The sequence below is a fragment of the Pagrus major genome, chromosome 10 (assembly GCF_040436345.1).
Source record: "Pagrus major chromosome 10, Pma_NU_1.0".
Classification (NCBI taxonomy): domain Eukaryota; kingdom Metazoa; phylum Chordata; class Actinopteri; order Spariformes; family Sparidae; genus Pagrus; species Pagrus major.
This window is the reverse complement of record NC_133224.1, coordinates 13,652,752-13,676,448: the sequence shown is the minus strand read 5'-3', so window position 1 is coordinate 13,676,448 and position 23,697 is coordinate 13,652,752. Positions and strand designations below refer to the sequence as shown.

Below are 23,697 nucleotides of genomic sequence, written 5' to 3'. Positions count from 1 at the left end.
CTGAGCCTTGAGATCCTGTCCATGTATATCATGAACAGGATTGGGGCAAGGGAGCATACTCTACAGTCCCCAACCTAAGTGACACTGAAAAGGTGTGTCAACCAAGACAGCCCAACAATGTCCAGAGCCTTCAGCATCTCAGGGCGAATCAAACAACAGTCAGAGCCTTCCCCCCAGCGACCTGCAATGCCATAGAGGTGACCCTCATGTTCCTCAGGAGGAACTACAACAAAGCAGAGTATCCCCACATCCGCCCGGCACCTCTTTCCTTGGGCAACTCCGGAAAAGGAGAGAGTCCACCCCCTCTCCAGGAGTTTAGTTCCAGAATTGGCACTGTGTGTGGAAGTGAGCCCAACTATATCTAGTTGGTACCTCTCTACCTCCTGCACCAGCCAGTCTGCGAAACCCAGGGGTCAGGATGCCCAAGGTCCCCCCCCTGCCCACCGGCAGATACACAATGCACCCCACCCCATTTCTCTCCCCTGCGGATGATGAGCCCACAAGGGGGCGGCCCCACGTTGCTTTTTCAGGCTGAGCCCAGCCGGGCCCCATGGGGGCAGAAGAGAGATCCTTCTTTCATACAGCGATGACACTGAAATCACTGTTTCTCTCTGTTTCTTTCATCCTTTCTTCCTCATCTTTGTTTTCTCTCCATCTTTTTCTCCTCCTCCCTCAGGGCCAGAGATCAGCTGGCAGACGTCATCAAAGCTGCGACAAAGTGAGTCCCCTGCTTGTGATCACTACATTGTAGATTGAAAACAAAATAGTTGGTTACAACTTAATATGTTGCATTCAATCACACATGTGATCTGGCCCTCTGAGTGTCAATACTAACAATGCTAACAATAGGATGTTCTTTGTATTGTTCAGGGACAGTCCTGTTGTTCAGGGAAACTCCATCCTGGCTCTGAGCGGCCTGGCTGCTGTCCTCGCTAAATATGAGAGCAACCTGCCTGCTGATAGTGACGGGAGCCTCGGGGTAACACACTCAATATCTGAACCCAATCACTGTGTGATATAGTTCTCAGATCCCACAAACAAAGGTGTGTATGAAGGCACAGCTTATGCAGAATTCTCTGTAAATCGTCTTTACCGACTTGTCACTGTAGGCTGGACCAGAATTTGTGCCCACAGCCAGCTGGTTGGCCATGGTTCTCAACACCCTGCTCAGCATCAGCAGCAGCAGCTACAAGGCCCGAGGACAAGTCTTCCCATGGTTCCTCCATGTAAGTTTCATCAGACTTTTGCTTGATGTTTTTGTGTCATCTGCCCTGAAAACTACTATAAATATAATTGCGTAAAATGTATTTAATATAGAACATTTTACAGTGCGGGGCCTCAAAGTGCTTACAAATAGATTTAATAAAAACATCAGACCATAAAAACAGAAAACAGAATAAACAATTAAACAATTAAACAAAAACAACGACAGATCATAAAAAAGACACAAAATTCTAAACACTAGACAGCATGAGGTGAGCCAAAGTTTGCCAGTTTGAATAAAAATGAATTCAGGGCTCGATTTACAGGAGGTTGCAGCTGATAGTCGCTTTGTCCATTTAGACATTTTGGGACCAGTTTTCAGTCTTACAATTTCAGTCCATGTGTCATCCGTTCATTCAATTATTCAATTCGATCTGGCAAACAAAATATGAAAAAACTGGTGAGAAATTTAATTTTATTCATTTCATTTATTTATTTATTTTTTTATTTATTTTTTTGATAAATTGACTATTGACTAAAAATAACAGGCAAAGTATTTATGTATGTATGTATGTATTTATTTAACCGGGAATGTCATTAAGAACAAATTCTTATTCACAATGGTGGCCTGGCAAAAGGCAAAGCCTCTTGAGGGAAAGGGCTTGGAAATATCAAAGGCTAAAATGCAACAGTACATTCAACATATCCACTACTTACATACAAGCATATGAGACAAGCATTACATAAACACAGTCTAACACACAAGCAACAGTAATAATAATAATAATAATAATTCAATGCAGCCCTAAAATCAGAATGTTTTTCATTACAACTGCTGCTCATTTCACTGATTACACTTCATTGTAGACAAAGACTGGAATTTGAACTTTCTATTTGTAAAAATGCAATCCAGTGCTGGAAACTGTTCCAGGAACCGAAAGAAAGAAAAACAGTGTCTCAGGTTTCTGAAATGCACTTCTTGTCTTGCATATCAATGCTGTGTAGTACACTGTAAGTGTCCAAAAGGGAAGTGGAAGTGTCTTGATTTCCAGAAATGTTAGCACATACAGTACTTAAAAAACGGTTTTGTTATCGATACTGAACAACACCAGTTTACACACCGAGACACTGTGCCTTGATAGAAAACACGAAACCTTGTTTTCTATCCCACTGGTGGCGGTGTGGGTGGAGGTTTGGAAACCACAGGTAGTGTGGTTGCTATCTGTCTTGTTGAGATGAGGAGTGCTTTGTGACAAGAAAACATCATTACAGCACCGTCAGCCTTGACACAAGCTGCCTTCCAAAGTGTTTTTACTACTAACTCCCTGGTTGTGTTCCCATGGACACTGGGTACCTGCTGAGCTGCAACAGAGGGATAGTTACACAAACCTTATAATAGCTTAAGATGACTGCATTTTTGCACAGAATGAAGACTGTGGAAACTCACTTCATAGTCGGCATGGAGAGGGGAAATAATTACAGTGAACAAAAACTTAATGTACTGTATATCAATTAAGTTTAAGAGACTTTCTGACAGCATGAATGGGCTTTTGTCCTTTGTGTGTGGCTGCTGAGAACATGACATGTAATGAGCCTTAAGCTCCTGCAGGTGTCCTTGTTTCTTTGCTGCTTTCTAACTGCTACACTGAGAATGTAATCTGACCCTGTAAACACCACACAGCAGTGCCTTCTCCTCACTTACTAATTATATGGAGTAATAAAATTGGCTGTTGTGCTGTTTCAATCACACCTGACACCCTCCTTCCCTCTCAGCGCTCCTACTCCGGTGAGAACACAGCAAGTGCCATAGCTCGCTCCTGTGCCAGCTTGGCCTTGTCCCTGCTGGTCCCGGTGCTGGTGGTGTGGCAGAAGGATGATCTGGTCCAGGTCCTGTCAGTGCTGCAGGCTGGCCTGCCGGGCTCCCCCACCGCTGATGACTCCCAGGCTGTCCAGTTCCACTCTGGTCTTGCACTCGGCATGGTGCTTTCCAGTCTGCAACATCAGCGCCTCAGGTAGGGTCTGTGTGTCTGTAGTAATGACTCAAACACAGGCTGTAAACCATCATTTACCTACCGTCACCTGTCTGCCTCTCTCTGTTGTACAGTGATGTCTTGGTTCAGAAGGACACCGATCTTCTCTTCAGCTCTTTGGAAGCTCTGGAAAGCTGCTCCTTCAACCCCAACCTGGAATACAAGTCAGTGCCTGGTCATGACCTGATGTGAAGTCCTAACCAGCAGGAGTCTAACAACATGCTGTTGTCTTTATACCAGTGGCTTCCAACTGGTTGTTTGTGATGATATGAGTGATGTGTAGTAAATTCCTGGCATTGGGCTTTTATTTTTTAAATATAATTTCTGCCTGCAGAATGACAAACAAAGCTAGTGTGCAGTTTTACAATACAATTATCCGGTCATGTGACGCTACTAAAGTCATACTTTGACCAGAGGCACTATGTAGTTTTTGGAGAAGAAATTCAAACTCACTTTTAATATTTACAATATGAGTGAGGTAGTAATACAAACTTAGAAATATGTGTTTTTTCCATAAGTGAATAAACAAGCTGTTCTCAGAGGAAAATAAGGTCCCAGAACACTGTTTGTTTATATGTGGCGGACCCTGCCACTTTTCTAGCTTCAAAGTCAAACAGTATAAATTGTGTTGTCCTTTTAAGGTCAGTTTGTTTATTCAGTTTATTCAGTCATGAAAACAAAGAGAGTTTGATTAGGCAGAATAAAAACTAGCCAATGAACATCTGTCTCTTCTCATTAACATGTATTTGCTACAGAGCTACACGTGCTCCATCATAAGGATATCCTGTTAAAGTATTACTTCTGTAAAAGTAAAAATAACCCATACAAATGGTACTTAAGTAAAAGTCTGAAAGTAAAGCCTGATTTTGATTTTGCCTGAGTTATCAAATGAATGTGGAGGAGTCAAAAGTACAATATTGGCCTGCAAAATGTAGCGGAGTGAAAGTACAAAGTAACAGAAAATGGAAATACTAAACTACAAGTACCTCAAAATTGTACTTAAGTACAGTACATAAGTAAATGTACCTAGTTACATTCCATCAGTGCCCTTGCCCTGAACATTAATATATTATATGTAGTGTCCTTTTTCCCGAACCCTTCCTCCTCTCTCCCCCCCCTCAGAACTGGCTGTGTGTTGGGTCTGGCTCTGGTGCTCGCAGCTCTCTGCAGTAGTGGACAGACGGACCAACATGTCCACGTCACCCAAACACTGGACAAGCTACTGTCCAACCTGCAGGACAGCAGTGGGCAGGGACGCATGCTGCAAGAGGTACAAACCACACTGCACAACACTAGTTTTACTATGGTGCAGTTTGAGAGGTCAACGAGATATTTGATTTCTAGTTCTTCCTCTTCCTCTTCCTCTTCCTCTTCCTCCACATGTGCAGGTCTTGGCGTACTCTGTGGCATGTGTGGGCGTCTCAGCCTTCAGTGGAGGTCTTATAGATGCTGCCAAGGCTGAGGAAGTAATGAACACTCTGCGCACCCTGACTGAGGAGAGCCAGCAGGTCAGCAACAGAGTCTCTTGTCAGTGAGATTGTTTCAGGAGGGTTAGCAGCTGCTTCATGTGCAGTAATTCTGATGTTACCACACCACAGCAATCTCTTGATGGACCTGGATGAACCACAGTGATGGGAATTGAGATCTTCTATAGTTTTTTTCTCATCTTGGCTACAGTGCTCACGAGTTGTCCAAGACAATTTTAGTATTTTGATGTAAATTTACTGAAGTACTGCATTCAGTACAATTTTGAGGCCTTTCTATAGGCTAACCCCAGTTTTCCATACTGTTCAGACTCCAGGCTTCTCCCTGGCTCTAGGGCTGGTGGTCCACGGCCTTTCAATGTCTGGCCACGGTAAAGCAGAGGACATCCATCCTCGCCTGCTGGCTGCTTGGATCAAGATCTTACTGGCCGAGGTAATATATCTACCTTTTCTTTGCCATTTACAGATCCATTAGATACCGAATTTATCATAAATCTACATCACTTGTCAATCTAAAACTATCAGAATGTAAAAGTGCCTGGTGCAGCTTACATATCAGGGTTCATACTTCTGATGAATACTGAGGAGAAAATTGAAATAAGAGCTTTTCTTTTTCACACTCTTGTCACGTTGTCTCTTGACTGTTAGAGGAAACCCACACAAGCGCATGGAGAGCATGCAAACTCCACACAGAGCAACCTGTTATGTAATATATTCAAGCCTTTACTCTGATTTGTGCTCAGTAGAGGATTATTTCGTTGTTTCAGGGTTGTCCCACCATGCAGCGACTGGCTGCCATCAACGGCCTGGTGGCTTTAGTTGGATCAGAGAGTTACGTCGTCCAGGTGGGAAATCCTCTTTTCTGCTGCGATCAGTTTTTACAAACCTTGCATATTTTTATTATTTATTTGTTTCACAGCAAGCAGTGCATAATGTAAACAGACACTAGTCTTCCAGTCAATGTGACACTGCTGTTCGAGGGCTGCTCACCGATTATCTGGTTACCCTGAAACAGTGAACTTTGACTCATCAGGACTATTGACGGTAGAAAACGTGGATGGTGCTTTCAGGTCTAAAAAGTGAAGTCAATGCTGAAGTGCCTTAAACCTGCAGTTTTTGTAATAGCCAGCATGGGGCAACCCCACTGGTTTAAAAAAACAAAATTCAGAGGTATATAAGCTTATGAGAAAATGACCCTACTTCTCTCTTTATTTATAACCTCAGTAAACAGTCTCCTAATGAGTTTATGACCTCAGTCGCTAGTTTCAAATCTTCAATACAGAATGATGTTCATTTAGTAAATTATGGTTCCATTTAGAAAATATTAGACGATAACCAGGGTATGCTTTAAGCCGTTGCTACATTGCGAGTTGGCATGTCCTCAGTCAGATCCAATCAGGAGATGCTCCCCAGCTCCAGGCTCTCATCCAAATATGGTCACTTCTGGTTCAGAAAAATACAATATAGAGATGGCCATATTGCCAAACTTGAGGCTTCAAAACAATAGTCGGCAAACCCATGATTATTTTCACTGAGCCATTATTTAATAGTTGATAGTGTAGAGATGAGCAGGAAATGTGGTGCAGAGAGAGACTGGAGAGGGTGGAGGAAGCGCACTAGAAGTTATTTATTGATTTATTTTTTATTCTAAATCATCATGTGTTTGAGAAGCCTGAACATTAAACTAACAATGTGATTTAGCACTTACTGTAAGTACTTTTTTATCTGACAATCAGGTCTATGTGAGCGATGCATTAATACAAATGTTTCAGTCTTGGGGTGAAGTATTTCTTAATGATACCTTTTTGCTGGAATGAGGCCATGAATGTTTCTGTCCCTGTACGTTCCATCAAGCTTGTTGTCCTGTGTCACAGCTAAAGAGCGAGCTGGAGCTCTCCTCCCAGCAGCAGAGCAGGCTGAACGAGGTTATTCGAGCCATCACACAGGTATGAAGACACGTTTCATGCTTAATGCTGTTTTTTCATTAGTGAAAATGTGACCTCCTCTCAGATGTCTCAAGTATGTCAGACACTTCTCCTCTTTGCCAAAACGTCCATTACTACATGGCTATGCACTTGGAAGTGTGTAAATACTCTTCCTCCCTGCAGTATCATCGAAGAATAGCTGCTAACAAAGCCCGGTAACCCTGGTAATGGAAATGCAATCAGTGCGGCACCTGACTCATCGCAGCTGAAAGTGGCCATCATAAAAGCCCCATGTGTGTCACTGTTTGATTAAAGATATCTAATGGTCAGATTGGCTTTACATTTGTGATTTAGATGATTGTGCCTTTCTTCTTGTGCCACCTTCACAGAAAATGTTCCACTTGCACTAAAGGCTAATTACCATAACACTTGTGAAGCATATTTAAGCCTAACTTGTTTAGTTTGTTCTGATTACATTGAGCTGGCCTTTGCTCATTATGTCATTGGCTTATTGGCTCCCTTTGCCTCTCTTGTAGATCATAGCATTCTCAGGAGCCATTGGTTTGCAGTCCAACAGTGCTTGTTTGGTGGGTCATTTGCATTTGGCCCATATGTCCACCAGTCACAGTCACACAGCAGGTAGGTGCAGGTGTGAACCTCCTTGTTACCACAGTTGAGTGGAATGGAGTTGGAAATTTCCTCTCTGTCCACAAAATGTGTGTGATATGTTTTCTCTTGTCCTGTCTTCCTCTCAGTTCCTCAGGATTTCAGTTACCTCTCAGAGAGAAGTGTCATCAGATCCATCATTGACTTCCTCACAGAGGCAGGAAAAAAAGGTTTGTTGAGAAGTTTATAACTACCTTTAAACATCACCACTTTGAAGATAATATATATAGAAATAATTACTGACATTGCCTGCATATGTTATAATTTCATTAGCTTATTTTTGTGCATAACCTCTCCTTCTGTGGTGCAGGTCCAGAGTTTTCCCACCCAGCTGTGGTTAAGACTGCTCTGACCCCCCTGGCATCAGTTGGAGCCAGTTTCCAGTACCCACCCATCAACTGGAGTGCCGTCCTGTCTCCTCTGATGAGGCTCAGCTTCGGTAAGAGTTCTCACATATTTGTGTCGTTGTACCTAAGGGCTTGCAGAGCCAAAGCACTGAGCTCAGCAACTTCTTCCTTTGACAGGAGAGGATGTACAGCATCAGTGTGTGGTGCTGGCAGCGTGTCAAGCTCAATCATCTCAGAGTGCCTCTCTCTTTCTGGGCTCCTGGCTGTCACCGCCCCTTGTGCACAGTCTCAGTGTAAGTTCCCCTTGAGTGTGTTTCTGTATCAGGTCCCAGTAATCACTTTTATTATTCAGGTGAATCCTCCACAGAACAGCCTGACTGATACATCTACATGGATGATATTATTAGCTGATGTTAGCTCATCCCAGATATATCAGTTTCTGCTGGACGATTAGCAGCAAAGCATTTCGGTCCAGGAAGATATAAGATATGCCAAATATATAGTTAATCTTTAAGAGGATACACCTTCTCAGTGACCAACATGCTAACGTTTCGGCTTAGGGGCTTTCTGCCCTCTATCACTCATAATGAGCACATCAGCTCCTTGCACAGTAGCTCTACCGTCACTGAATGTGGCATGTGAAAAACTTTGGGTGGTCGGTAGACTTGACTACCGTCAAAATAGATATTAGAATAATATTCTTTCTCCTCCAGTACCAGACTCGGGCTCACCTATATGAGAACTTGGGCCTGTGGATGAAGCATGTTGCTGAGGACAAGCTCCAGGTCCATGTGGAGAGTCTGGGCCTGCAGCAGTTCCAGGACGACCTTCGTCCCCAGCGTCTGTCTGTCTGCCACTCCCTACTTCGGGGCCTCAATCAGGCCATGGCCCTCCCAAATCCCCCCAACAACTGCTGGACCATCCTCTGCTCCACCACCGAGAAGATCTTCACCCTCCTGCCCAACCAAATCCAGGTACAGGGTGGAAAGGACTTAAGTGTTTATGCATTCAGAAACTACTTTATACCTGACACTGTAATTGTACAATGTCAATCACTTAAGAATATCCTCCTATTCCCAATCATAGTCTTCTTCTTTTGTTTTAGGATAATGAAGTGGATTTCTATGTGGGAATCGCCAAATGTCTGTCTGAGATGTCTGATTCAGAGATTGACCGAATCGCTCGAGTCACAGAGGTACAGCATGATGTGACAATAAGTTCAAACTGTTGTATAGACAAGAAAGAAAAGCATTTGTGTCATGTGCTAACATTTCCTAAGGTAAATAGTATAGTCTTGCCAATCTAAATGTAATTTTTTTTTCAGGTGGTTCTTCAAGAGCATTTTCTGTGGCCTGTTACATGCTGCAGTTGCCACCTGCAGTGCTAGAAATCAGATGTCTACCAAATAATGTATTGTACAAGTACAGAGCTTGAGTTAAATGTGGTTAGCCTAGCTTAACATAGAGACTGGAACCAAGGGGAAGCAGCTGACCTGTTATTTCTGTTCAAAAATACACCTACCAACATCTGTAAAGTTAACTGATTAACATTTTGTCTATAATCCATACAGATCTAAATATAGAAATGACCGCTTGTGGTTTTATCAGGAATTCAATTAGCTAACTTAAATGTACTACAAGGAACTTTTAATTGGTTATGAAACGGTCTCAATTTAATACTGATGCTACTATATGACCATCAGCAAGATAATGAGGGTTTTCTATGTGGCTATTTGTAATGCCTGTTGCAGGGTTAGGCTAACATGTGAATGTTGATAGCTTTAAAACAAATCTTTCTTTGCTTCATTGTCATCATATTAGAGTTCTTAATCTCACATAGCAACAAATAGATACATTTACCACATCGCAAGCAGCTGTGTTCAAAAAAGAAAATTAGTTGCATTTTTCTTTCACCTGCTTCCAAAACAAACGATGAAGATCTTTATGACATGAGGCGGTGGTGCTCATTCAGTTTTTGTCCACAGGGGGAGCCATAATTTTTTGGATTTTTACTATGGCATCTTTCAAATCAATCTCATGGCCTCATGTTTGTTTTGTTTGCAATTCAGGTGAAAACAGTTTCCGGCTAGTGGTTAGCATCATTAGTGGTTTAGAAAAGCTAGAGGTATAAAAATACTGCTGGACAATCAGTATTTGTAAATGAAAATGGAAATGGTGGTGAATCAAGATCTGTACTCTGTCCTGTTCAGGATGGGATGGAGAAGACCTGCTTCATCCTGGCTTACTTGACCTCCCAGGGCAGAGTTCCTCTCCTGGGTCTCAATGATATCATTGCTGGTGTGCTTCGTGGTTGGCCAAGCCAAAGAGTTGGCTGGATCCTCCTGCAGACATTTTACCAGTGTCGCCTGGCCACCAGCTCCAACACAGGTTATCCCAGAAATGACTCAAACTTCTCTTTCTGCATTCACATCATATAGAAAGTGACAAAGCATAGGTGAAAATCTTTCAAGTTGTAAATAAATACTGTGCAATACCACACATTAAGTTTTCTGATGCAAAAACTAAATTAGAAAATACTGCCTGCATGGTTTGCCAGAATGGATTTTTCTGATGGGATGGGATCACTAGGTGGTACCAACGTTGAGGATTTTTTAATTCCACACAAAATGGTTTTAAGGATTGATTTAATGGCTACACAATACATAGTATGCTCTTCTTCATGGTACAATACATGTGTGTCATTGTCCTCCCGTCCTCATGATGTTTGTTCTTGTTACAGGCGTCTCCAAACGGATGGAGTGGCTCCTGGAGCTGATGGGACACATTCGAAATGTTGCCTATGGTGCAACTACTGTCGTATGTGGAGACACCAAACTGGTACGTTTCTGAGCCATTCTGGAAAACTGCAGTGTGTTTTTTTTAAACGGAACTGTCATGCCACAGATGACTGACCTTGTGTTTAAAGCCCTGTATTTCAGCAAGTAGGTGAGAGTTAAGGGCTCCTCAAAAATGACTGTCATTCCTGAGGCGGATTGGAATGCAGCTCCAGTCTTGTTGGGTGTGTCTACATATATAAGTTAAATGAGCAAAGAGGCTTCACATTTTAGTTGATCTTATTTAAAGGTAAAATGAACATCAAAAGGTCTTATTTCACTTAAGATAACTGAAATAATAAGTAAGCAAGAAACATAAACTATCACAAAGGTCGTTGATGAAGGTTCTCAGTCATCCGGGTCATGGTAATTCTAGGTGCTGTATCGTAGGCAACTGGACTTGTTTCAGTTTCTTGAAGACATTTCACCTCTCATCTAGGAGGCTTTTTCAGTTCTAACTAACTGGAGGGGAGTTTGCAGGCTTTTAAACTCTGTGTGGGAGTGTCCTTACAGATTCGTTAGGGCCACTTGAAGACTCTGCTGTCCACTTACATCTGAAGGAGAAAAATCATTCCTTTGAGGACAACAATGTAAACATATTGTCCAGAGAAGACATCTGGTTTGAAAGAGGAGTAAAGGAATCCATCTATGTCAAACTGGAATGACCGTCTTTAAACAGAGGAGGTGGCCTACGACATTACTTATCACCCACCTACAATGCAGTACTGAGGTCTCTCCCCAGACAGCTTAACAACCATTCACACCTGGGCTCACCTAGCCCAAGCAACCCACATGAAGGCCGGTTGGGTCAACAACCCACAAGTGGCCCTAAGGACTCTGAAACTCAGAGCTCACACGTGTCCTTAACGACTCTGTAAGGACACTCCCACACAGAGTTTAAAAGCCTGCAACTCCCCTCCAGTTAGTTAGAACTGAAGAAGCCTCTTGGATGAGAGGTGAAACGTCTTCAAAAAACTGAAACAAGTCCAGTTGCCTACGATACAGCACCTAGAATATCACAAAGGTTGTTATCCATGAATGGTGGCCAGCCCTTACAGATACAATATGTAAGAGTTCTGCATTGAAATGTCTAAAAACGGCTAGGTCATTGTTATATATTTTGTTGAGTTGTGTACTGAGCCCAAATGTTTCCAACAATGTTCAAATCATAGAAATCCACAAATGTACTTAAACAAAACACATCCTACAACATCAGGAAAAGTTAGCTGTTTCCTGCTCGGGATCCTGTTACACTCTTTGTTAGTCACATTGTCTGATGATGATGTCAGTGTTGTTGGACTCATAGTGGACAGTCTGAAAAAAAGGATTGAAAACATGCAGCAGAACCAGAGGTATTGTTTGGTGAGATAATGCCTTATACCAGATGTATGGGTGTTCAGCAGGCCAAAGACAAAAGCTCTTGAAACCTGGTCAGACTCACTCATTACAGATAGTATTTTATATTCTGACTAGCTGAATGTAGATTTCTCTTATTTTTCTGCAGGCCACAGACTTCCTGTTTCAGGTTTTTGGTGCTGCTGTAGTTGCCTGGGGTGACCACTTCATGCCCCTCCTTCTTGGCATTAGGGCCCAGTGGTCCCCATGGCAACCCGGCTCAAAGCCCAAAGCTCTACAACACAGTCTGTACGGTGAGGAGTCACTCACTGACCACGCCCTGCCGCGGTGCCTGCTGGGAATGTCCCACAGCCTGGCTCTGCTTCTGAACAAAGAGCCCTGGAGCAGCCAGACACACAAGGTGAGTGTGTTGGATGTAAAGTCTTTTAATTTGAATAGCAATGGTTCAGGTTTTTAGAGCTGAGCAAGATGATGACAACCTGTGTGTGTGTCTGTGTGTCTGTGTGTGTGTGTGTGTGTGTGTGTGTGTGTGTGTGTGTGTGTCTCAGTTCATAGACTGGCTTCTCAGCATCACAGAAGGTCCTGAACAGTGTCTGTCAGCCACGACCATCAGCACAGCCAAAGGTCAGAACACAACAGAAATCTAACACACACTACTCAGTTCTTTATCTCTCTCTGTAGTGGATAATCTACATTTCCCATAATGCTTTGAGGGATTTGGACAGGAAGTATCATGTTGCTGTGGATTCAGCGCAGTGGGTTGTGATGGGGGCTTCCATGTGACCCTGTTTTTGTAGCTTATATATTTTTATACTTTGGCTAATTTACATCAATAAACAGGGAATTTGTAATATATGACCAGAATGTTACGGGAAAGACATAATGGTCCGTGCTGCCCCCCTAATACCACTTTGTACCACAAGAAGTGATAGTCTGACAGCCCCCATAGTTTCAGCTGGGAGATGTATGCCAGCAACTTAGTCTAAAAGGTCAACAAACTAAACCCAGGAGACAAAAAGGAAACGTTTTTTCACCTTTTTTTCTTACTAAACAGAAAAATACAACCTCTCTCTTTTACTGAACTAAGACGAGCTCAATCGTTTCATTTACTCATCGTAATACACACTCGAGTCAAACTGGACATAAACTAAATAAAACTCACCAAAACGGTCTTGGTTTGTATTTTCACAGTCACCTCTGGTTTGGCTGGAAAAAAATCCTCAGTTCACAGAGTGAGATGTCGCTCATGCCTCAGTCTGTGTCCTGCCTCAGTCTGTGTCCTGCCTCAGTCTGTGTCCAGCCTCAGTCTGTGTCCTGCCTCAGTCTGTGTCCTGCCTCAGTCTGTGTCCAGCCTCAGTCTGTGTCCTGCCTCAGTCTGTGTCCAGCCTCAGTCTCAGTCTTTGTCCAACCTTGTTCACTGGGAGATGGCTGGGACTGTCGAGCTGGGCCCTGTTGCCTGCATTGACTTCCTCGGTCACCTGAGGTTGCAGCCCAGACAGACGCCCATCAGCTGATATGGCCACCTAGCTCCACAGATGGCTGAGCTATTTGCTAATGGCAGCTCATTGCTACAGCCAGAGATAGCTACACAAAGAGTATAGTGAGCAGTAGTTAGCGGTTATACCCCCTATAGTTTTGGAGCTAACTTTGAATTATGGCCACTTCTTACTAATTACACTGCTAAACTTGTGCTGAATAAGCTATTAGCAGTTCCTGTATACAGTGTTCCCACGCATCGATGTTCATACAACTATCACAGGGTTACTGTGATGCTGGCGAAAACTAAAAAACCTGATGATTCTCTGGAAAATTATAAGGAGTGTCTTTCTCTGATTTCTAAGAAGATTTATGGATTATTTGCAATGGAGTTAAGAGATTGTGGTATCCCTGAGAAGGTGTGTGTCATGTCTGCGTGTGCAGATTAGACTGATTTATGACTCACAGAAGAACGATTTTGCAGCAATCTGGCACTAATGTTTTGAAAGTACTTGAATCACCACTGTGTCTGTCACAACCTGCTGCTGCATCTGCTGACTGTGTTGGTGGGCGGCCAAATCGGCACCTAAAGTGCAATAATGAATTTCCTGTTGTAGTGAAATCTCAAATCTCAGTTTGAGAGGATGGTTCAGCCTACTTTTAGATGTGAAGTCAGGTCCAGAGTTGAGAACTCAGTCAGAACCAAAGAACTCAATGTGGTGGACAGAATCCCGTCACGGTAAACTCTGGGCGTTGTTGTCCCGGATGACCGATGTGTGGTTCGGTCGAATTGCTCTGCCGGGTCTCTTCTCTACGGTGGTTTGCTGTTGGAAGTCTGCCAGCAGACTTTTCACTGGAAGCAGCTCAGTGATCGTAGGCGTAAGACAGACGGGACGGGAGATCCGTTTGGGTCTCTAGGTTAGCTGGTTGGTGACAAAATGTTACCTTGGTTCTACTGGATTTACTGGGTAACTTAAAAAGATTTGGCTCTGGCCGAACAACAAAAAGTCCAGTCCTATCCAGTTCTCATAATACAGTGCCTATAAAAAGTATTCACCCCCTCAGATGTTTTCCTCTTTATTTGCTTTTATAAATGGAATCATGGTCAATATACAAAAAATATATTTTTTTAAAAATGACAAAAAAAAGAAACTCTTTGAAGTGAAAACAGATTTCTACAAAGTGACGTCAATCAATTAAAAATATATAATGTAAAATAAGTGATTGTATACATATTCACCCCCTTTAAAGTGACTGACAGAGGTCCAGCCAGTTCATTGAGGAGGAAACACTGTTGGTATTGTAAGATGCACAGAAACATCAGCCGTGGCTGTAGCTAGCAGAGACTCATAGAGGTTCAGCTGGAAACACACATATACAAGAACAAACAACATGTTTGGCCAAAATGAACACTCCTTGTTTGATCATAAAGTGGAAATGTTCAGAGTGGATTATCTGTCTATCGTCCTTGTGTGTCTTCGTTTCAGCTGCCCTGTTGGCCCTGAAGTCGTCCGCTGAGTTCAAGAAGAAAGCTGTGTGGACCAGAGCGTACGGATGGTAGCCCAGAGGAGCTACAACACACTGTTACCACAGCATGTGTGGACACAGCTGAGGCTCACTGCAGCATCAAGGACTTGAAGACAAACTGCACTGCTTTGTAGCTCTGCTTCACTCACATATGACAATGTCCAGAGGAATGTGCTCAAAACAATGTATGCCTATTAAAAGTTCATCAAATACGGACATTTTAATCAGTTTGAATTTCATTTTGTGGATTTTGAGCTCAAGATCTTCTAATATAGATATTAATGATGACATGTCTTGACGACCTCAAACTCACCTCAAAATCAAACATGCATATTTTTCCTTTCACCTTTAGTGCCATTCATCCATCTAGATTGTTTTGGTGTGAGCTTTTAGAGATATCAGACATAAATACCTTCATTCTTTTTTATATAGTCGATCCAAAAATGCATTTGAAAAACTCAGCAGCTTTGTGGGAACTATTTTATCTCCTGAACTACACCGTATCACTGTGGAGGAAGTGTGCATCTACTCATGGCCGACTCCTGACAGCAAAAGATGTAAACATAAATGGTGTCCACCAATGTTAGCTTGCTTAGTTAGCTAGCCTCTTGTCCATGAGTAGATGCAAGCTTCCCTCTGTGCGGTGATACAAAAAATGTGAAAAAAATTCCCAAATGAAACTGCTCACAACAAGGTCTGTCTTGAGGAACCAGGTCTAGTTCCACTATATTGGAGAGAAGACGGACCTCTCTACAGCTGATATCTCCAAAACTCTCAACTCACACCAAAACAATCTAGGTGGATTAGTAGCACTCCAAGTAAGAGGGAAAATATGTTGTTGTTTTTTTTTTAAGGTGAACTGTCCCTTTAAACCATCCAAACATGGCCTGAGGTATTATTTCCTCTTCATCTTCTTCCACTTCTCCAGGTGGTGTTGTCTCTCCTTCAGCAGTTGCCACACTGTCACAGAGGCCCCTGAAAAGACAACACCAGTGTTTTTCAGTATTAATTAATCATTTACAACATGTATTCATTTAAAGAGTTGTTTAAATGTTTACAGAAATCTAATAAAAGACATTTAAAAACAATCTTTTATTAGCCCAAAGAAAAATATTTCATTATCAAAAAATCATATCTCCACTAAAATACAGCTTAATAAAGCTTGAGAGCTGAAAAAGAACCATTTTCAAAATACTTTGTCAGTTTGTCCAAGAATTATTTAAATTTCCTTGTTTTTTTGTTATTTAGCTATTTTACTTTACTGTACTTAGACCTTCATCAGGTTATGTAAACAGTTATCTAAAGTGATAACCTGATGAAGGTCTTAGTACCAAAACGTTGTTATCAATAAACTTAATTGCAAGTGAAGTGGACAGTGTGCGGGAGTCTTTTCCCTGATTTTTTCGCCCTTCGGCCTTCTGCTACGCACCTGTAGACAGCAAAAGCTATACTCTGAAAAACAATTTTTGGGAAACAGCTATATTTTTTAAAACTTTTCACATCCGGTGGGTTTATTTAATAGATACATATTAGTACTGTGTTGACTTTAAAGGTCCAGTATACAACATTCAGCCACTGTAGATGTCAGGAAACAACTGTTTACTATGTCAAGATGTAGAGGAGTAAAGACGTCCTGAGCAGAGAGTGATGTCACTCTCTCTCTAACTTTTGAGCTTCTCTTTTTTTTTTCTTTGGAGCCAGTCTGGCTGCTCGTGCATGTTAGTGCATGTGAGCCCCCTCCCTTCTGAACCTTTGGACCGCCCTGTTTATAGAGACAGAGAGCAGGGTTGTGTGTGTGTGTGTTCTGACTTACACCAGAGTCAAGACTGCATTTGCATGAAAACAGGTCTACCGAACCCTCAACACTTCATCAGGAGCCCAAGCCCAAAGTAAGTTGTATTTTCATGCAAATGTTGTCTTGACTCTGGTGTTTTCCCGTAAAAGTGGCATAAGTCAGAACATACACACACACACAACGTGCCTTTACTCCCGGCCTGGCAGCGCCCGCCTCTCATTCCCAACTCTACTAGTTATTGAAACAAATAATAGCCAAGATGTTCATCCTCTCGTATGCAGAATGTACATGTTACATCATCACTACACATGCATGGTTTGTTTTGTTCTAACATGCGGGTGCTGAACTGTGACCACCAGTCAAATGTCAGTTTAACATTTAGCACCTTTAAAGTTTTCTATCTGTCTGATACCTGTTGAGCCTGTTTTTCATGGGGGTTAGGAAATTTGCGAGTTACAGCTTATAATGGTTTGGTTTGTTGCATATAGAATTTCTCTTGTTCTCTTCGGACAAAATATTAGTCTTAGTTCCTCAGCTCAATACACACGCCAAAGCTAATCTAGTGAAAAACAAGCAGTTGCTGAGGTTTAGACTGCAAATATCACAAAAATGCTGAAATTGAGCTCCGATGGCCAAACTTCAAAAATGTGTTTGGAATACAGCTTCAGGATTTTACAAGGTCCCATTAATTTAATTAAAGTTTTTGCATGAATGTTTCCAAGAAAATACATGATCCATCAATTCTGGGCGAGTTGGCCTGGAATGAGCCCGGTGTAATCAGGTGGAGTTTCTCCTGAATGATTTGTTTGCTCGTAAACTTTCAGGAGTCTCTTTGGTTGGAGTTGCTACTTATCGAGGCGCATTGAGCCGCTACTCGATTAAACAAACAGCTGTTTCCAGTAGACTAGAGCCTCACTCACCAGTAACTTCAGTTCTTTACCAGTGAGCTCTTCAGAACTTACTACCACTTGTCTCAGTGTAAGCTCACCAGCTGCTGTTCACCATGAGTATGGTGTTTTGTGGTGTGAAGAGCCCTCAAACTGTCTGGCCTGTATACAGCACAATCCCTTTCATTGTTCCGACACAGAAGTGAAGGTGTTTCAGGCTGAACGCTGACTAACTCAGCTTACCCAGAGCAAGAACAGGCAGGTAGAGCATCAGGAGGAAGGGTAGGTGAATGTGTGATGACACTGTTGAATTCAATGGGTTGCAGTTTGGTGCTGTTGGCTCAACATAAGGCACGGCCTGGTATATAGTGACACCTGAGGAAGAAGAAAACAAACTCTCACGCAGGAACACAGAAGATGCCGAACTATTCCTTTAAAGGGAAGGGTCACTACAAAATCAAAAATACACATTTTCCCTCTTACCTGTAATAATATTTATCATGTAGACAGACCTCTCTACAGCGGATATCTCCAAAACTCTCAACTAATAGCACTTCAGGTAAGAGGGGACATTTTTTTCTCCCTGTGTTCACACTGAACACAGTATGTTCTTTACTGCCCTGTTAAGAAGCTGTCCAAAGCAGTCAAATAAAGAACATTTCTGACTAAAGACACACTATATGTGTTGTGTGACTTTGCAGTGAACTTGTGTTGAGCCTCACACACTCAGCAGAGGCCGGATGTACTTTCCTCACACACTTCCTGACATTTTATCATCTCCTCTGCTTTGCCAACTCATTTCCTGTATGCCAACACAACTTCCTTCGTTTCTTTGTCACATTAAAGTAGTTCATACGGCTCAGCAGTGTCAGATCAGCTACGGTATAACTAATATAACTTGTAGCTTATGATCCTAAATGTAGTGGGATACAGTCTGAGACCTGTGTAGCCATTTGGCCTGTTTTTGTAAATAAAATGAAGTTGATGAAGCGGCTCAGTCACCTTCAGTGGCCACTGACAGGATGTATACGGGGATCCAGAGTGTGTAGCGAGTCCACAGCATGGCGATGGATGGTTTGTCCAAAAGACACAAGAGCTCGTGTGGGTACCTGTCATCAAACGAAATGTTTCATGAGGGCAAAATGACACAGTATGACTCAATAACTGACAGGTGATTTGGTCAGAACTGTTCTATAGCGAGACATCGCTGTGATCACTGTCACACTGAGCAGACCTCTCTGGATCTTGGAGGAAAGACTATTCTTCTACACTCATGTTGTTCACCATGATCTATGATACTGCTGCAGCTCTCTGTACACCTGCCAGTTTATTTATAGTCAACATGAGCTGAACATCCACTTCATGAAGAACAGCAGGCAATTTGCCAAACTGTAAAGCTGTTAGTGAGTTGCACTACTTCATTACTTCATTACATGCTCATCTCACATGGGATTACAAGACACCATATTACAAAACATATATCTTACTGTAATACATATTGAAGCAGAAAATTAATTAAATTACCACATTATAGAATATTATATTCTTTCAAAATATGCTTGTTGCTCGTTTGCTCAGTTTACAGTATAACGACTAATGGAAAACAAAGTGGAACTCATTAGTCAAACAGACTGACACTCAGTCCAGTTTCAACAGTAAGTAAGACACAGTAAGATCTCAGCTGGGCACATAAGGACCTCTGCTCTTTAGATCAATTATTAACAACATAATTCTTAGTATACCATAAATATATGTTATCGTCCTAAAAGTATGCAGTTTTGGTTTCAGCCTGTTGCTAAAAAAAATCTAGTTTTAACTCCTCAACTACTGTATTTTACTGTATATTGAGTTCATTTGGGGGATTTTCCAGAAAATGTTTGACTTTATGGTGGATGATAGAGGCTCTACAGCAAGTTTTTGATCTGGGTACCACTAACAGTTTAGCTTAGTCCAGACATACCTAGAGGCTACAATATGGAGGATGATGCAATGGAACTGAGGGTAACACAATAAAATACAAAATACAAAAATGCCACTGGGGGTCTGTCAAGCAAAACAAAAGAGGAACCCTGCAGTCCAGTGCAAGTCAGAAGTCGATAGATCCAAGTCTGTATTCCAGCAAAATGCATTAAATCTGAATGCGTCCCACTGCTTCTGTTTGAGAAAACATGGACGCCTGCAGCAATAAAATGTTTGTATGGCAACATGAACTTCACAAGCAACTACATCAGATGATCAACAGATTAGCACGCTTTACAAGAGACAGGAGGAGTGAGAGGAGACTCGCACCACATGCTCACAAACACTTCAACACAATCAAACACAAATCAGCTGACTGGAAAGAGCTACTGCAAAGTTAATAAAGCTACATTAATTAAGAAGTGATGAAAAGATAAATATGTTGGTGAAGTCAGGCCTGCTGGATCCCGCCCGAGTACAATGGCGTGCAGTATAGGTACAGTAGCATCATCAATCATGGGAGTTGTTGTCAATGTTAACCCTCCACTATTGCTGATGAAAATATATCTACTCGACTCGTCATGTTCTGAGTTTTATTCACTCCGTGTTAAGTTATGTTTAGTCTCATCTCTGACTTCCTCCCTCACTCCGACTCCCATCTGGAGGTTATAGTGACCGGTTACCAAATGAAACGCACGGTTACCTTGAGTAAAATCACAGATTTCTCTGGCTTGAACATTGTTGGAAACATTTGGGATAATATAAGTACACAACTCAACAATATAAGTAAGAGTAAAGCCGGACCAACACTATAATTTTGGGGCCAATGACTGATATTAGGGACGTTCTGATATCGACTGATATACACACATTTATAGCAATGATCCCTCACATGTGATTATCAAACACTTGCGACAAAGGTATGTGAGGGAGGCAGGACAGTTCCTTTTTTTTTTTGCATTATCTCTAACAAACAGAGTTATTCATATCAACCCATACCGGCAACAGGTGTGCTGATATGGACACATCTGTAATAGGCCAATATCGGCGGATGAGACCAAACTAACAGATAACAGACACCCCAACTGACTTATGCTATTAACCCTCGGCAAAAACAAACCATACAGTATTAATTTAATATTTGTGAAATACCGTAGGAGGTCCAGAATGTTCCACAAGAAGAACTGAACACACACAACTGGTTTACTCTGGATCTCCTCCAGCATGATGATCATGATCAGCAGCAGGTTCTTCTCCATAACCTGAAGAACAGAGAACATGCACTATCCACCAAGCCCATCAAACTGATAAAGAGCTCTTGATTACATATTTATTACATATTTATAAGATCTGCATGATCAATAATCAAATTCCAGTAAGAGGTGGAGCTGTGATACACACTTGGATGAAGCGAGGAAGGAGTCTGGCTTTCTCAATCCTGTCTGCGATGTGGAAGAGCTCCAGGATGGAGAGCAGCTGGCACAGACTCATCACGAAGCCAACAGAGTAAAATGTGTCTGCTAAAGCATCTGCAAAGTGAAAAATCTGATTTTATCATGCTAACTTGTGCCAATTGAGACTTATCGAAGTCCTGTCCTACTGAGATCAATCAATCATGATTTAAAGGAGCAGTTCAACCGAAAATGAAAATTCCATCATCATCTCCTCTCCTCATGCTGATGGAAAGTCAGGTGAAGTTGTAAAAACAGTGTTGCAGCATTCTCCTAAACAACTGAAGTAGCTGGGGACTTTAAAACGCAAAAAAACAAATAAAAAAAAAAAAAGAAGAGAAAATGGTTTAAAATGACTCCATACAGCTCATCTGCTGTGATCCGAGTCTCCAGACAGACCAGGACAATGACTGAATTTTCTTTTATGGGTGAACTGTTCCTTTAAATGAGCTGCTCTTTCTTACTGAGCTCAAAAAGCCTCTAATATTGTACATATGAATCCACTGGGCTGTTCACTCTGAGTTGCTGGAGCCTGAAGCTGAATGTTCTGCATTGATAAATCTTACCTTGACCAAATGTGAGAAACCTGGCGATGCTATTGGCCAGTATCCACGTGTGTCCACAGAACTGGAACAGGTTATAAGAGAAAATGTAGGCGAGCCTGAAGCTGAGCCTGTAAGAGAGAAAAAGTGCACCGACAAGCTAATCAAAATTAGCATCCTGTTTGCGTTGATTCATTATGGGCTGGCTTCCAGACAGTTTTATTAGTTACTCCTGAGCTTTTCATGTTATGACAAGTTCCAATGTCAGGACGATCTGTTTGCTGTACATCTGCTGCTTATTATGATATCCCCATGAGTCATCTGACTGACTGACTGACTGACTGACTGACTCTTATTCCACATATAAAAGCTTGCACTGAAAGATGTTGAACATTAGATATACTGTAGCTATTAACTCTCTTTCCCTCTCATATTGAAGGAGACATATTCTGCTCATTTTCAGGTTCATCATTTTATTTTGGGTTACTGCTAGAACAGGTTTACATGCTTTAATGTTCAAAAACCACATGTGTTTTCTCATCCTGTCCCATCCTGCAGCTCTGTATTCACCCCCTATCTGAAACATTCTGTTTTAGCTCCTGTCTCTTAAAGACCTCTGATTGGTCAGCTCACATATGCCTGAGCCAGCACCACCAACAACACCAGAGCAGCCGTGCTAAATCAATTCTTACATGCCAAACTATCCGCTAGTCATAAATTATACAAATGTGTGACATGGTGACATAGAGTGATGTCACAAAATTAAAGGTGAGACTGCTGACAAGGTGTCGTTAAAGTTTAATTAGCAAGAAATTTGCAATGTATTAAGCATGGTTATGATAAAGTTTTCCTGAATCTTCCCTAAAACAGAGGAAAATATGCCTTCATTGCACATGACATCAGCACAGATGGAAAATTTGAACGGCTGACTGCAGACAAGCAAATCTCCCTAGGTCGTTTTAAACTCTTTGCATATGTTTTGTGAAATCATGCTGGATACTAATCCTTCTTTACAGGATTTAAGCCTAGAAAGTTGACAGCAAAAGAAGCTTTGTTTGTGATCAGCCTGGCATTCCTCAACACACCCTGCAGATACAGAACATTCCTCCCACAGCGAGAACACTCACTCACATTCTCCTTCTGAAGTCTCCTTCTGGTCCTTGTGTTGCAGGTAAAAGAAGCTGCTCATAATCCCTGTCTGACTTTGAGGAGACTCATTTTTCCAGGTGCAGTTTTTTGGCTCCTTGCAGCAGTTTTCTCCCAGTAAACAGAGACCCGCCTCTTACTTCATCGTCCTTCACAAGTGGAGGCAGAGAAAATGCAGCAATATCAGTGTTTTCTTCTGCTTCCTCAAGCTGGTTCTTACACTTCTCACTGTGCAGCGAGTAGGAAGTGGACATTCCATGTGTGAGAGTGACGTCAGACAGTCCCAGCCCCCTGAAAGAAAACTATCTGCTGTCTATGCTATGGACGTCTATCTACAGACTGTAGCCGTGTGCCAACAAAACACAGACTCAGGAGAGAGAGGAGCAGCGGGAGAACAATGAGCCGCACTCACTCACACACACACACACACACACACACACACACACAGTGTACATGTGTACAACATTAGGATTAGCAGCAGGAATGAGCTGAAGACCTTCACGAACACCACTGTCTCATAATAACCTCGCACTGCAAGTGAAGAAAAAGTGTAAATTCCTGACATGCTGATATTTTCCACACAAAACAGCTTTAAAAGCTTCTTACCATTAAAGTCAGAACGACAGTTAACTTGTTAAATCTAGAAAAAAGACTATTTAATATGTTTGAACGATGAGGAAAATACCAAAGCAACAATGCTCTGTCACTCATCTCCAAACCCACCGGCGCCACCAAAAGTTTTAAATCTTCAAAAACACTTCAGAAATGTAAATCTTCTTTTTTAGAAAAGGCTCAGGCTCAAAACCAGCTGGTCACTGTAGTTTTTATCAAACATTCCCTAAACAGAACATTTAACAACATTTAAATAGCCCATTGTCAGTTTCTTTAAGGGAAGCCTGGCAGAATGAATTGTGTATAGAGATCTCAGATGAACTGTGGGAAACCTATTTTACAAGGAGTTCTCCCCCGCCCCTCTAACTGCACTGTTTGGGATGGTTGAACCAGGTGGGTTGATGAACAGGCATGAAGCCCAGATCATCTCTCTATCCACACCGCTAGCCAGAAAATGA

General features: G+C 42.0%; 2 protein-coding genes across 2 annotated transcripts in view; one reads left to right on the top strand and one right to left on the bottom strand.

The window, feature by feature from the left end:
* focad (focadhesin) overlaps window positions 1-15,071 on the top strand; it is a 49,083-nt gene extending 34,012 nt beyond the window's left edge. The window contains exons 24-44 of the mRNA XM_073475388.1: window positions 677-718; window positions 871-979; window positions 1,110-1,226; window positions 2,977-3,215; window positions 3,308-3,397; window positions 4,356-4,503; window positions 4,622-4,741; window positions 5,028-5,150; window positions 5,485-5,562; window positions 6,592-6,663; window positions 7,179-7,281; window positions 7,398-7,478; window positions 7,619-7,747; window positions 7,833-7,948; window positions 8,369-8,629; window positions 8,761-8,850; window positions 9,865-10,042; window positions 10,395-10,492; window positions 11,993-12,244; window positions 12,393-12,468; window positions 14,808-15,071. Of these exons, the coding sequence (XP_073331489.1) occupies window positions 677-718; window positions 871-979; window positions 1,110-1,226; window positions 2,977-3,215; window positions 3,308-3,397; window positions 4,356-4,503; window positions 4,622-4,741; window positions 5,028-5,150; window positions 5,485-5,562; window positions 6,592-6,663; window positions 7,179-7,281; window positions 7,398-7,478; window positions 7,619-7,747; window positions 7,833-7,948; window positions 8,369-8,629; window positions 8,761-8,850; window positions 9,865-10,042; window positions 10,395-10,492; window positions 11,993-12,244; window positions 12,393-12,468; window positions 14,808-14,881 (2,596 nt within the window). The 3' untranslated portion in view covers window positions 14,882-15,071. The remainder of the gene's footprint in view (window positions 1-676; window positions 719-870; window positions 980-1,109; window positions 1,227-2,976; window positions 3,216-3,307; window positions 3,398-4,355; window positions 4,504-4,621; window positions 4,742-5,027; window positions 5,151-5,484; window positions 5,563-6,591; window positions 6,664-7,178; window positions 7,282-7,397; window positions 7,479-7,618; window positions 7,748-7,832; window positions 7,949-8,368; window positions 8,630-8,760; window positions 8,851-9,864; window positions 10,043-10,394; window positions 10,493-11,992; window positions 12,245-12,392; window positions 12,469-14,807) is intronic.
* On the bottom strand, window positions 14,384-22,854 carry hacd4 (3-hydroxyacyl-CoA dehydratase 4). Its single transcript, XM_073475389.1, has 7 exons — window positions 22,613-22,854; window positions 21,506-21,612; window positions 20,890-21,017; window positions 20,641-20,750; window positions 18,532-18,638; window positions 17,773-17,904; window positions 14,384-15,822 (listed from the first exon to the last, which is right to left on the bottom strand). Coding segments are annotated over exons 1-7 (666 nt in total). The 5' UTR covers window positions 22,615-22,854; the 3' UTR covers window positions 14,384-15,742.
* Window positions 22,855-23,697: the final 843 nt, after the last annotated feature.

What these genes read in the sequence shown, in the direction of transcription:
- hacd4 (XM_073475389.1), bottom strand. An exon ending in AACATTCTGGACCTCCTACG is followed by an intron (nt 18,639 to 20,640) that starts GTATTTCACAAA and finishes GTTTGATGACAG; the next exon opens with GTACCCACACGAGCTCTTGT. An exon ending in CCTGTCAGTGGCCACTGAAG is followed by an intron (nt 17,905 to 18,531) that starts GTGACTGAGCCG and finishes CTTCTTCCTCAG; the next exon opens with GTGTCACTATATACCAGGCC.